At 39.0% G+C, this 12,779-nt stretch overlaps 1 protein-coding gene across 3 annotated transcripts in view; it reads right to left on the bottom strand.

The window, feature by feature from the left end:
* The window catches only part of LOC123564122 (ubiquitin conjugation factor E4 A-like), a 57,107-nt gene that overhangs the window by 8,038 nt on the left and 36,290 nt on the right, over positions 1 to 12,779 (bottom strand). For all 3 annotated transcript variants that reach the window (XM_045357460.2, XM_053536732.1, XM_053536733.1), the window contains 5 exons: positions 11,546 to 11,803; positions 10,019 to 10,275; positions 6,867 to 7,033; positions 4,876 to 5,068; positions 900 to 1,013 (listed from right to left, as the gene is read on the bottom strand). In XM_045357460.2, the coding sequence (XP_045213395.2) occupies positions 900 to 1,013; positions 4,876 to 5,068; positions 6,867 to 7,033; positions 10,019 to 10,275; positions 11,546 to 11,803 (989 nt within the window). The remainder of the gene's footprint in view (positions 1 to 899; positions 1,014 to 4,875; positions 5,069 to 6,866; positions 7,034 to 10,018; positions 10,276 to 11,545; positions 11,804 to 12,779) is intronic.

Genomic DNA, 12,779 nt, shown 5'->3' with positions numbered 1-12,779 from the left:
TCAGGAAAATAAACAACATCAAATATCAGAGCCTCACAAACTGTCTACAAAATAAGCAACATTATATCAGCCGTGCCATGAGAAAACCAACATAGTGGCTTTGTGACCAGCATGGATCCAGTCATCTGCGCAGTCTGGTCAGGATCTATGCTGTTCGCTTTCAAAGCCTATTACAATTAGGGAAACCGTTAGCGAACAGCATGGATCCATGCTGGTCGCAAACCCACTATGTTGGTTTTCTCATGGCGTGGCTCAATTATCAGTTTCATAAACTGTCTGGAAAACTGAAAAAAGTCAAATCAGGGCCTAGTAAACAGTCACGAAAATAAGCAAAATCAAATGGAGCAGAAAAACTTCTACTAAACCTTCATTAGTGACCTTGACCTTAGACCTTTGATTATGTTGTTCTTTGTTTTACGCCTTTTTCAACAGTATTTCAGTTATGTAACGGCGGGCAGTGTACTACCAGTTTCTGGATTCTGTACCAGTACAACTGTTCTCCGCAAGGTAACTGCCAATTCCCCCCATGTATCGAGTGTTGGTAGGACTAATGAGTCAGACACATGTGTTTATACTGTCACGGAGAACATACGCCCCGCCCGAGGATCGAACTCACGACCGGCGATCCGTAGACCAACGCTCTTACCTACTGAGCTAAGCGGGCGGGCTTTGACCTTAGACCTACAAGCATAAAATAATGTATAAGCATAATCTACATATTGCCCTCTATTCACATACTAAGTTTTATGAACCTAGCTTGAATACTTTTTGAGTAATTGCAGGATCCAGATTTGTGGACGGACAGATGGACAGACGGAGGGAGGGTATTCCTATAGTCCCCTCCAGTGTTCCACTGTATCTACAGTTACTGAAAGAAAGAACCATTAGTTAGTACTTACATCTAAAGCTTCATCAAGTAAGAAGATGGCATCATTGATAAGAAGGTTGATAAATCTGAGGAATAATGGAGGGTCTGTGTTCTCTATATTCTTTTTTGCAGAAGCAGCCAATCTCTGTAAAAAGAAATTGATGCTGTGTCAATTTCACAGGCATATGTAAATAATCTGGAATTAGATGAACAAATCCCATAACTAGAAAATGCTTTTGTAAAAAAGCGCATGTCTCCCCCAATGCAAAGTCCTATAGGCAAGAAGTCAATAGGGGTCAGGAGCGAAAGTCAAAGAGACACTGATGGTTGGCTGCAATAGGGATCATCTACTTGGCATGTCCAGTCATCCCGCTAAATTTCAACACTCTTGGCCTAGTGGTTCTCAAGTCACTGTTCAGGCTCCTGTGACCTTGACCTTTGATCAAGTGACCTCAAAATAAATAGGGGTCATCTACTCTGCATGTCCAATCATCCTATTAAGTTTCAACATTGTAGGTCAGGTGGTTCTCAAGTTATTTCCAAAAAATGATTTTACATGAACAGGCCACTGTGACCTTGACCTTTAATAGACTGACCCCAAAATCAATAGGGGTCATCTACTCTGCATGTTCAATCATCCTATAAAGTTTCAACATTCTGGGTCAAGTGGTTCTCAAGTTATTGATCGGAACTGGTTATCAATGTTCAGGCCTTTGTGACCTTGACCTTTAACGGAGTGACCCCAAAAACAATAGGGGTCATTTACTCTGCATGAACAATCATCCTATGAAGTTTCAACATTCTGGGTCGAGAAGTTCAAGTTATTGATTGGAAATGGTTTTCCATGTTCAGGCCCCTGTGGCCTTGACCTTTAACAGAGTGACCCTTAAATCGTTAGGGGTCATCTACTCTGCATGACCAATCATCCTATGAAGTTTCATCATCCTGGGTCAAGTGGTTCTCAAGTTACTGACTGGAAATGGTTTTCAATGTTCAGGCCCCTGTGACCTTGAACTTTAATGGAGTGACCCCAAAATCGATAGGGGTCATCTACTTTGCATGTCCAATCATCCTACGAAGTTTCAACATTCTGGGTCAAGTGGTTCTCTAGTTATTGATCGGAAATGGTTTTCAATGTTCAGGCCCCTGTGACCTTGACCTTTGACGGAGTGACCCCAAAATCAATAGTGGTCACACTGGCACCAGATCAGAAAGAAAATGCCTCCGTACGTGTTATACCTTACCCCTAGGTATTCTATAAGAACCATGGTCGTGAACGGGAAATTATACTAACCCGTTTCAATCGTACATTTCTCAACTTAAACGCACAGTTCGGTGAATGGATATGTAGCATATTGAACAAGCGATAATTTATCTTCCATCGTGCACCAGTCACATTGTCTCAATATTCCATATTGCTGAGATTATCAACATATTTTATGCTTTCGTCAACGTTACAGAAAAAACTTGCTTGACCTTCCCTAATGAACATCCGGTCTAGAGGCCACGACAGTGTGTACATGTTTGGCGAAACGTAAACAAACAAAAACAGAATTTAAAAATATCACAATTTTACACTAAAACTCGAAATGATGAATGAAATTCATCTTGTATACGAAATTTAATTTGAAATCGTACATTGGTCTGCATCTGTTCTGTTTATTTTATTCATTTTGCACATTAATGCTGCATTTTCACATTTTAGCGAACACGTGTAGTAAAGTGACGATTGACATACATTTTCACAACAGCCAATCAGAATGGTTTTTTAATCTAGAACGGAACTTCACCAGGGAAGTTCAAGCAAGTTTTTTGTGTTACGTTGAAATTACTATAAACTACGCGTTGTTTTTCTAAGATAAGATGTATTAAAGAAATGTGACCGGTACTCAATGGAAGATAAATTACCACTTGTTTGATATCCATAGTACACATTTACAGCACTGCGTGTTTTAGGTATGAAATGCGCGATTGAAACGGGTTAGTATATTTTCCCGTTCATGACCATGGTTCTTATAGAATACCTAGGGGTAGGGTATAACACGTACGGAGGCATTTTCTTTCTGATCTGGTGCCAGTGAGTGGTCATCTAATCTTCATGACCAATCATCCTATGAAGTTTCAACATTCTGGGTCAAGTGGTTCTCTTGTTATTGATCGGAAATGTTTTTCAATGTTCAGGCCCCTGTGACCTTGACCTTTGACGGAAGGAACCCAAAATCAATAGGGGTCATCTACTCTTCATGACCAATCATCCTATGAAGTTTCAACATTCTGGGTCAAGTGGTTCTCTAGTTATAGATCGGAAATGGTTTTCAAATGTTCAAGCCCGTGACCTTGACCTTTGATGGAGTGACCCCAAAATCAATAGGGGTCATCTACTCTTCATCGCCAATCATCCTATGAAGTTTCAACATTCTGGGTCAAGTGTTTCTCTAGTTATTGATTGGAAATGGTTTTCAATGTTCAGGCCCCTGTGACCTTGACCTTTGATGGAGTGACCCCAAAAACAATAGGGGTCGTCTACTCCAGCAGCCCTACAACCCTATGAAGTTTGAAGGTTCTAGGTCAAATGGTTCTCCAGTTATTGCTCGGAAATGAAGTGTGACATACGGACGGACGGAAGGACAGACAGACAGACAGGGCAAAAACAATATGTCTCCTGGGGGAGACATAATAATTCCTCAAAACATAACTCTTGCTACAGGATTGTGTTGAAAATGAAAAACAATACACTAGAGAAATATGGTGTAAGATTCTTAACATGGTGGCCCTCCCTCACAACGAATAACCTTACACTGTTTCTTTGTTGGGTTTAACGTCACAGTGATACAGTTATAACATAATTGAGCTGCGCCATGGGAAAACCAACATAGTAGCTTTGCGACCAGCATGGATCCAGACCAGCCTGTGCATCCGCGCAGTCTGGTCAGGATCCATGCTGTTCGCTAATGGTTTCTCTAATTGCTATAGGCTATGAAAGCGAACAGCATGGATCCTGACCAGACTGCGCGGATGCGCAGGCTGGTCTGGTTCCATGCTGGTCGCAAAGCCACTATGTTGGTTTTCTCATGGCACGGCTCAAATGTGGCTATTTTCCAGCTTTTCATGCTGGAGGAAGACCCAAGCACCTCTCCAAACATTATTTCAATACCACAGGACACCTAGGTCAAACCACCAACTTTCCGTAAGCCAGCTGGATGGCATCCTCACATGAAAAAATTCTACATCTCAAGCGAGGTTCAAACCCACATCAGTGAGGGGCAAGTGATTTAGAGTCAGTGGCCTGAACCACTTGGCCATGGATGCTCCTTACCCTGTTTCTTTACTCACGCAATTGGTCCTGCTGTTGCTGTTTCACAAATATAAATTGAGCCGTGCCATGAGAAAACCAACATAGTCCGCGCAGTCTGGTCAGAAGCCATGCTGTTTGCGAACAGTTTCTATAATTGCAATAGGCTTTTAAAGTGAACAGCATGGATCCTGATCAGACTGCGCGGATGCGCAGGCTGGTCTGGATCCATGCTGGTCGCAAAGCCACTATGTTGGTTTTCTCATGGCACGGCTCAATTGTAGTGTTTTGAAATATACAAACGGAAACCACAGAAGTAAATAAAGCTGAAGCAAGTGTTCTGTATTGATTTTAGAGTGCATCTGAAGGCCTTGTGAAACTTCATGTTCATTTACTACTTCATGTATTCTAACTCATACTTTTGATCTCTTAAACTTCCGGTGATCAGTGTTTTCCTGTTAAACAAATGAGCCGTGCCATGAGAAAACCAACATAGTGGCTTTGCAACCAGCATGGATCCAGACCAGCCTGCGCATCCACGCAGTCTGGTCAGGATCCATGCTGTTCGCTAACAGTTCCTCCGATTCCAATAGGCTTTAAAAGTGAACAGACCAGACTGCATGGATGCGCAGGCTGGTCTGGATCCATGCTGGTCGCAAAGCCACTATGTTGGTTTTCTCGTGGCATGGCTCAAATATACAATAGAAGAAAGTACCTTGACAGCATTTCGATGGGTTTCTTTTTCCCAGATATAGTGCAGCACCTGATACATTGGTCGTCGGTAGTTGAACTTCTGTTCAAACTCCACACTCTGTCCTGTCATTTCTATGCTCACGAAAACGTGGATCAACTTTTCTGCTAAATGGTTGATCAGAGGATGGTTTTCGAACAACTGTTCTCGATAATACCTAAAAATATCAACATGCTCATTTTCTAACAACATCAGCTTGTTTTGGTCAATGAAAGTCTATGTAGTAGGAAGTCAGACCAAAAATTTTTTACAGTTGAGAATCTTTTTGCATGTAAGGTGTGACTATCTAATAGCACTATTGACATTATACCAAATAAAATTAAATATGCTTTATACACAACGCTTTTCATTAATTACAATGAAGCAATGACCTCTCGATTTTATCTACTGCTGCAATGCAAAACAATGGATTTTAGCTGCCATGTTACGGACCCCTCAATTTCTAAATATAATTTTAGCAGATCACTGTTTGTTTGTGAAATATTAATATAGACAAGTAAAATATTTTTAAACAAGAGCTGTCTCCATAGGATGACACATGCCCCCGATGGCACTTTGAATGAATAGTTATGGCCGATGTTAGAGTTTAGGACCTTTGACTTACGGACCTGGGTCTTGCATGCGACACGTCGTCTTACTGTGCCACACATTCATGCGTAGTTATTTTAAAATCCATGCATGAATGACAAAGATATGGACCGGACATGCCCATCATTGCACTTTCATGAAATATGACCTTTAACGTCTAAGTGTGACCTTTCCTTTGAGCTACGGACCTGGGTCTTGCGCGCGACACGTCGTCTTACTTTGCCACACATTCATGCCAAGTTATTTGAAAATCCATCCATGGATGACAAAGATATGGACCGGACACGAATGCACTATCATGAAAAATGACCTTTAACGTCTAAGTGTGACCTTGACCTTTGAGCTACGGACCTGGGTCTTGTGCGCAACACATCGTCTTACTGTGGTACACATTCATGCCAAGTTATTTGAAAATCCATCCATGGATGACAAAGATATGGACCGGACACGAATGCACTATCATGAAAAATGACCTTTAACGTCTAAGTGTGACCTTGATCTTTGAGCTACGGACCTGGGTCTTGCGTGCGACACGTCGTCTTACTGTGGTACACATTCATGCCAAGTTATTTGAAAATCCATCAATGGATGACAAAGATATGGACTGGACACGAATATTGCGGACAGACTGACAGACCGACAGACGGTTCAAAAACTATATGCCTCCCTTCGGGGGCATAAAAAACTCAAAAAAAAAAAAACCAAAACTGTGACTTAGTGCCGAGTATAACACATCAACCTGTAATATTTGTTAGGAACTAATTTTCCAGGCCCTTGTGGCCATTCAAAAACAGAAATTGACAAATTTATATCCCATGAAAAAAACGTTCTGGACGAAACCACAAAATTTCATGCCAAAGAAAACATCACAATTTATATTATTCCTTTTCCCATTTAAAGCATTGGGTGAACTTTCTATGATTTTCATATAATTGGACTTCCATGTACACTAAGTATTAAAGGTGTGTGATATATTTTGCATAAATACCCGCAGGACTGATCTTTACTAATTTTTAGTTAACATGATCTTTACTGATTTTCAGTTAACATGATCTTTACTTATTTTCAGTTAACATGATTTTTTCAAATTATTATTTAACATGATCTTTACTAATTTTCAGTTAACATGATCTTTACTAATTTTCAGTTAACATGATCTTTATTAATTTTTAGCTAACACGATCTGTACTAATTTTCAGCTAACATGATCTGTACTTAATTTTCAGTTAACATGATCTTTACTAATTTTTAGCTAAAATAATCTGTACTAATTTTTAGCAAACATGATCTGTACTAATTTTCAGCTAACATGATCTGTACTATTTTTCAGTTAACATGATCTTTACTAATTTTCAGTTAACAATTACTTTGATAGCATTCCTCTACTGCCATTAATCATGTCAGAATTTTGAGGCATTAATGCTGCAAGGGTTTCCGCTAGTTCTGCTCGTAAATGTGGGTTCTTCATACGTTCAGGGCTGCCCATAAACACCAGGATTAACGTCATAAAATGTGTCAGACCACTTCCTCCAGACTGGAATATAAATAAGATTCATTTTTTATACAAGAGATATTAACATTAATCTTTTCAATCCATATAACGACAAATTTGTTAAAAAGATAACTTTTAACAGTTTCTCTCTGGGAGTATGGGATGCCAGGTATAACTACTTTCATACTAAATATTAATCACTAGTTTTATAAAATGCACAAATCATATTAAATTTTTGGCATATTCAATAGCATAACATAAAAAGGCAGCACAATAAAACAAATGTGCAGAAAAAATATTTACAAGAAAATCTGATATTAAATAAAACAATCAGTTAATAAATCCACTACTGTGAAATCATTAATATTCGTGGGGGACTAATTTTCGTGGATTTCGTGGTTGAGCCAATCCAGAAAATTCAATCCCAACGAACAATTAAAATTCCCATTTATTTTATGTTTAAAAGTTGAAATCCACGAATTCATGTCCCAACAAAATTGCCATTTTGACCAAAACCACGAAATTTCATGCCCACGAAATTAAATGATTTTACAGTACTTGCCAATCACCTCCACCATATGGGAAAGAGATGCGGATAAATTATATATAGTACTCTGCAAACTTTAACAAGTGCTCTAATACATCCATTCCCAAGCAGCCTGGGATAGAACAGAAAAACAAGAGCTGTCAGCAATTAACTGCATTTTGTCTGTGTAGCTGGAGGGTGAAGGGGAGGTGGTGTCGAAGTTTGGGAGCAGAAAGAAATAAGCACTTGACCCTAAAAGTTAACAAAAATTACAGGTGCAGAGAGGTGGGACAGGTGGTATCAGGGTGAGGGATGAGGACAAAGGATATTTATTTATTTATTACACCAGATTTATATAGCGCCCTTTTCATGATCAATTTCACTTTCAAAGGCGCTTTACATAGTTCAAATGCAGCTACACAGGGCGCATAATTCATCCTCTACTAGTGCAGACACAGAGTGATCTGACCAGAGGGACAGAGTGAGACAAATCCCCCACGACAGAGAGATCAGAAATCAGATACAGGCTTGTCCGGCTAACTTAGCCTAGCTCGTTCTGAATAGACAGTCTGGTTCTTTAACGTGCCCAGTATACAGCACTGATACACGCAAGGATTGCCTGGGTTCCTGACCAGTACACCTCTAGTTGGGTGGGAGACACTGAAAAGCGTTTCTGAAAATTCCCCGAGTAGCTGCTGGGGATCAAACCCCCCGTCCTCAGGATTGGAAGGCCAGTGTGCAAACCACTGAGCTATCTGTTCACCACCATCAGAATATAATATCAAGAAGTCAGACTTAAAAGCAAGTAAAGTTACATGGGGGTGGTGGGTGTTCGAAGAGGTATAGTGGGGATGGGGATGAGGGATACAATATCAAGAAACTGAACTGAAAGTAAACAAGAGGGCCATGATGGCCCTATATCGCTCACCTGAATAACAATTTGCTTTAACAAAAAGAAATAATATGAGCCACATGTTTAAAATAGCAAACTGATGCTAAAATTATAAGTAGGTCAGTAGGTCATATTTATGGTCACTGAAAGTCAGTTTTAAGATCGGTGTGCAAAACTGTACATGTCATCCAAATTTCAAAGCTGTATCTTAAAAAACAAGAAAGTAGGTCAGTAGGTCAAGGTCACAGTCAAGTGACATATTACTTGGGGTCATCAGGTGATTATAATTAAACAGTCTTGGAAATAGGATCAGATGATTTTTTAAATATTTTTCCTATATAACTAACATAATAACTAAGTGACCCCAGGGTGGGGCCTCTTTTAATCCAAGGGACATAATTTGAACAATTTTGGTAAAGGACTACTAGACAATGCATCATACCAAATATCAAAAGCCTAGGTCGTATGGTTTCAGACAAGAAGATTTTTAAAGCCTTTTCCTATATAAGTCTTTATAAAACTTGGGACCCCCAGGGCAGGGCCTCTTTTCACCCAAGGGGTACAATTTGAACAATTTTGGTTGAGGACCATAAGACAATGCTACAAACCAAATATCAAAGATCTAAGTGTTGTGGTTTCAGACGAGAAGATTTTAAAACTTTTTTCCTTTATATGTCTATGTAAAACTTGGGGTCCCTGGGGCGGGGCCATATTTGACCCCAGGGAAATAATTTGAACAATCTTGGTAGAGGACAACTAGATGATGCTACATACCAAATATCAAAGCCCTAGGCCATGTGGTTTTGTACAAGAAGATTTTCAAAGTTTTCCCTATATAAGTCTATATAAACCATGTGACCCCTGGGGCAGGGCCATATTTGACCCTAGGGGAATAATTTGAACAATTTTGGTAGAGGACCGCTAGATGATGCTACATTTCAAATATCAAAGCCCTAGGCCATGTGGTTTTGTACAAGAAGATTTTCAAAGTTTTCCCTATATAAGTCTATATAAACCATGTGACCCCCGGGGCAGGGCCATATTTGACCCTAGGGGGATAATTTGAACAATTTTGGTAGAGGACCACTAGATGATGCTACACACCAGATATCAAAGCCCTAGGCCCTGTGGTTTTGGACAAGAAGATTTTTAAAGTTTTTCCTTTCAGTTGCCATGGCAACCAGAGTTCTTCATGGAATTCAATTCTTTGAATAATTTTGAAAGGGGGCCACCCAAGGATCATTCCTGTGAAGTTTGGTGTAATTCTGCCAAGTGGTTTTCAAGAAGATGATTTTTTTAGAAATTGTTGACGGACGACGCACTATGCACGATGGACTATGCACGACGGACATCAAGCGGTCACAATAGCTCACCTTGTCACTTCGTGACAGGTGAGCTAAAAACAGACCTACTGGCCCTGAAAGTATAGAGATCATCCTAAACTGTCACTTATTCATCAAAGCTGTAGCTAATATACTTCCTGACTTACTTTGGAAATGGAAAATTGTTTACTAACAGACAGGGGGACAGACAAACCCTATTCCATAATAAATTAGGTCCAGTTTTATAAAAATGGACAAATAAAAAGTGTTATAATTATTTCACCTACCTCATACATTTCATCTTTAAATCTATGAAGAAACATTGTGAAGTCGGTTACATTGCCCATGATAAATTCTGGCATACAGCCAAGTGCTGTGGGCACTTCTTCTGGTAGAGGGAATGTGACTGGTTCAAATTTTGTGACCTCATTCACCCTAGCAACCTGGACCAACCAGGTGGCGGTTGCTATGTGGAAGTTCATTGACATTTCTAACAAATGAGGCTGAGTTAATGCTGCCTTATTACACAAAAACAATTTCATTCCTGAAAAAAAAGGGAAAAAGTAAGAAGCAGTACATACTTAGTATTAAAATACACTGAAATTTTGTATACTTAAATGTGAATTTTTTAAAAACTGGTGTTAGGTTCAACAGTATTCATTCTAAAAATCAATAGAAATTACAGTATAAGTAGCAAGATGTTTAATTTTGCATTTGCCAGGTAGAGCGCTTGAAGGTATCTTCACTATACCTTACACTCCATTATTAACACATATCTCTAAAAAGATGCCCCTATCCCATCGTTTCCAAAAATACAATTCAGGTTTATTTAGGTCATAAATGAATACAAGCACTAAGATAATGCTGTAACTATTAAAATTCATTAATTTGAATTTGGACATACAGCTTATAATTACTAAAAAACAAGAGCACCGCCTTGCGGGTGCAGATGCTCATCTGATTTTTTTGTCTCTGTGTAATAGAAATATTGTCATACCATGATTTAAAGTCCAAAAGGGGTCATAATTCTTGCAAAAAAGCAATGTAGAGTTATAGTACTTGCTGTGCAGTGTCAGCTTTTGATGGCGCATAACTGCTCCAAGTTTTAAAGCAATAGCTTTGACCGTTCAGGAGAAAAGTTGACCTAAACACAAAACCTAACCAAGAAATCTGAATTTTTAAGTCCAAAAGGGGCCATAATTCTTGCAAAATGCAGGATGGAGTTATGTTTCTTGCTGCACAGAGTCAGCTTTTGATAGTGAACAAGTGTTGCAAGTTTTAAAGCAATAGCTTTGATAGTTTAGGAGAAAAGCTGACCTAAACATAAAACTTAACCAGGCAACGCCGACGACGATCAAGTGATGACAATAACTCATTTTTTTCCCAAAAATCAGATGAGCTAAAAATTGTAACTTTTAGGGCCTTAATAATAATAAATGCACCCAGCACCCCTGTTTCAAATGTACCTTAACAGGAAGCCTTAATAAGGGACAATATGGTAGTTATTTTGTTTTTGTTGGGTTTAATGTTGCACTGACACAATTATAGGTCATATGGCGAGCTTCCAGCTTTGATGGTGGAAGAAGACGCCAGGTGCCTCTCATCATGAATGGGCATCTAGGTAGAACCACCATCCTTCCGTAAGCCAGCTGGATGGCTTCCTCACACGAAGAATTCAACGCCCTGAGTGAGACTCAAACCCACATCTGTGAGAAGCAAGTGATTTGAAGTCAGCTCTGTATTAATCACCCTTAAAAGTACACAATCTATCATCATTCTTCTTTTACTTTCCCATGCCAGAAAAATAAGTTTACCTTTTTCCATCTGGAGTTTGACACTTCTCATTGGCTCCACATCATCATTGGGATACTGCTGTCTCATGTCCTGATAATACCGCTGTATACGATGTAAGTCCTGATTGATCTTCAAGAACTTCTCATGTATAGCATGAAATCCCTGATTGATGGCTTGATGGCATAGGAAGAAACACTCTGTGATGAAACTGTAAGTCTCGTCTTCCGTCAGAGACACGTTCTCCTCCAGCGGAATCAGGCAAGTCTCCTTGATCAATTCTAGGATAAAATGAAACCCAAACTGGGACATGGCTTTTTCTTGTTCTTCACAGCAGTGAAAACAAAAAATATTATGTAAAGCTAGTAACAATTAGTATTTGCATGATGTAATCTGTCCGCCAATTAACTTACAGGTAGCTAGGTTTTCCTTCAGGGGACAGCATTCATCAATGTTGAACAAACTTTTGTCCAAACATTTTTTTTTTTAAATATACTGATACTATATCTACATGGAGTAAATTTTTCATAAGATTAGATTTAACTAAACTAACAATGAGGCCATACCAAATTGATATGTCGTTCGTCGGAACTACCGCATGAATAATTTCATTCCCGAGAAAAAAAAAAAAAATTACCCACCCGCACGTACATAAAAATCTCCGAAATTTTTTTTTTTTTTCGATTACGCGGTCCGGAATAATAACGGCAAAACAGGTTTTATCACTGTTTTAATGCGTCAAAGTGATATTGATCGGATTTCATGCGTCTGTAATACATGTAGCTGATGATCCAAACTCAAAAAGTCAGGAATTATAGTGTTGTTCATCATTTGTTTTAAATCTGGAGTGTCTGTGCTAGTGCCACACATGGCCTTCGATGTGCCGGTAGGTAATGAAATAGGCACATTCTACTTTTGTTCAATACAGTGAAAAGAACGAAGCCCGACTTGTAAGACCTGCACGGGGATGCAGTTAAAAATGTTTGGAAATATTGTTCAGATATAAAGTTTTCAAACCATTTGTTATCAGTTGTTTAATTCAGCATGTTAGATCTAGAGCCCAAAGCTGAGGCCAACTACTATCTTAAAAAAATATTTGTTCACAGATCCTGACCTATCACATTGTCTCGGCCCAAATCTTTTTGAACGTAACTTCTTTAGTACAGCAGTCAGATATTCTATCAAAACACATTTAGTCAAGTTAAAAATTGTTTAGCTTTTCAAATAAGTAGTGTTGATATGAAAATAATTTCTAAC

The sequence above is a fragment of the Mercenaria mercenaria genome, chromosome 2 (genome assembly GCF_021730395.1).
Source record: "Mercenaria mercenaria strain notata chromosome 2, MADL_Memer_1, whole genome shotgun sequence".
Taxonomy (NCBI): domain Eukaryota; kingdom Metazoa; phylum Mollusca; class Bivalvia; order Venerida; family Veneridae; genus Mercenaria; species Mercenaria mercenaria.
The sequence above is the reverse complement of the archived record's forward strand: the minus strand, read 5'-3'. Positions and strand labels throughout refer to the sequence as shown.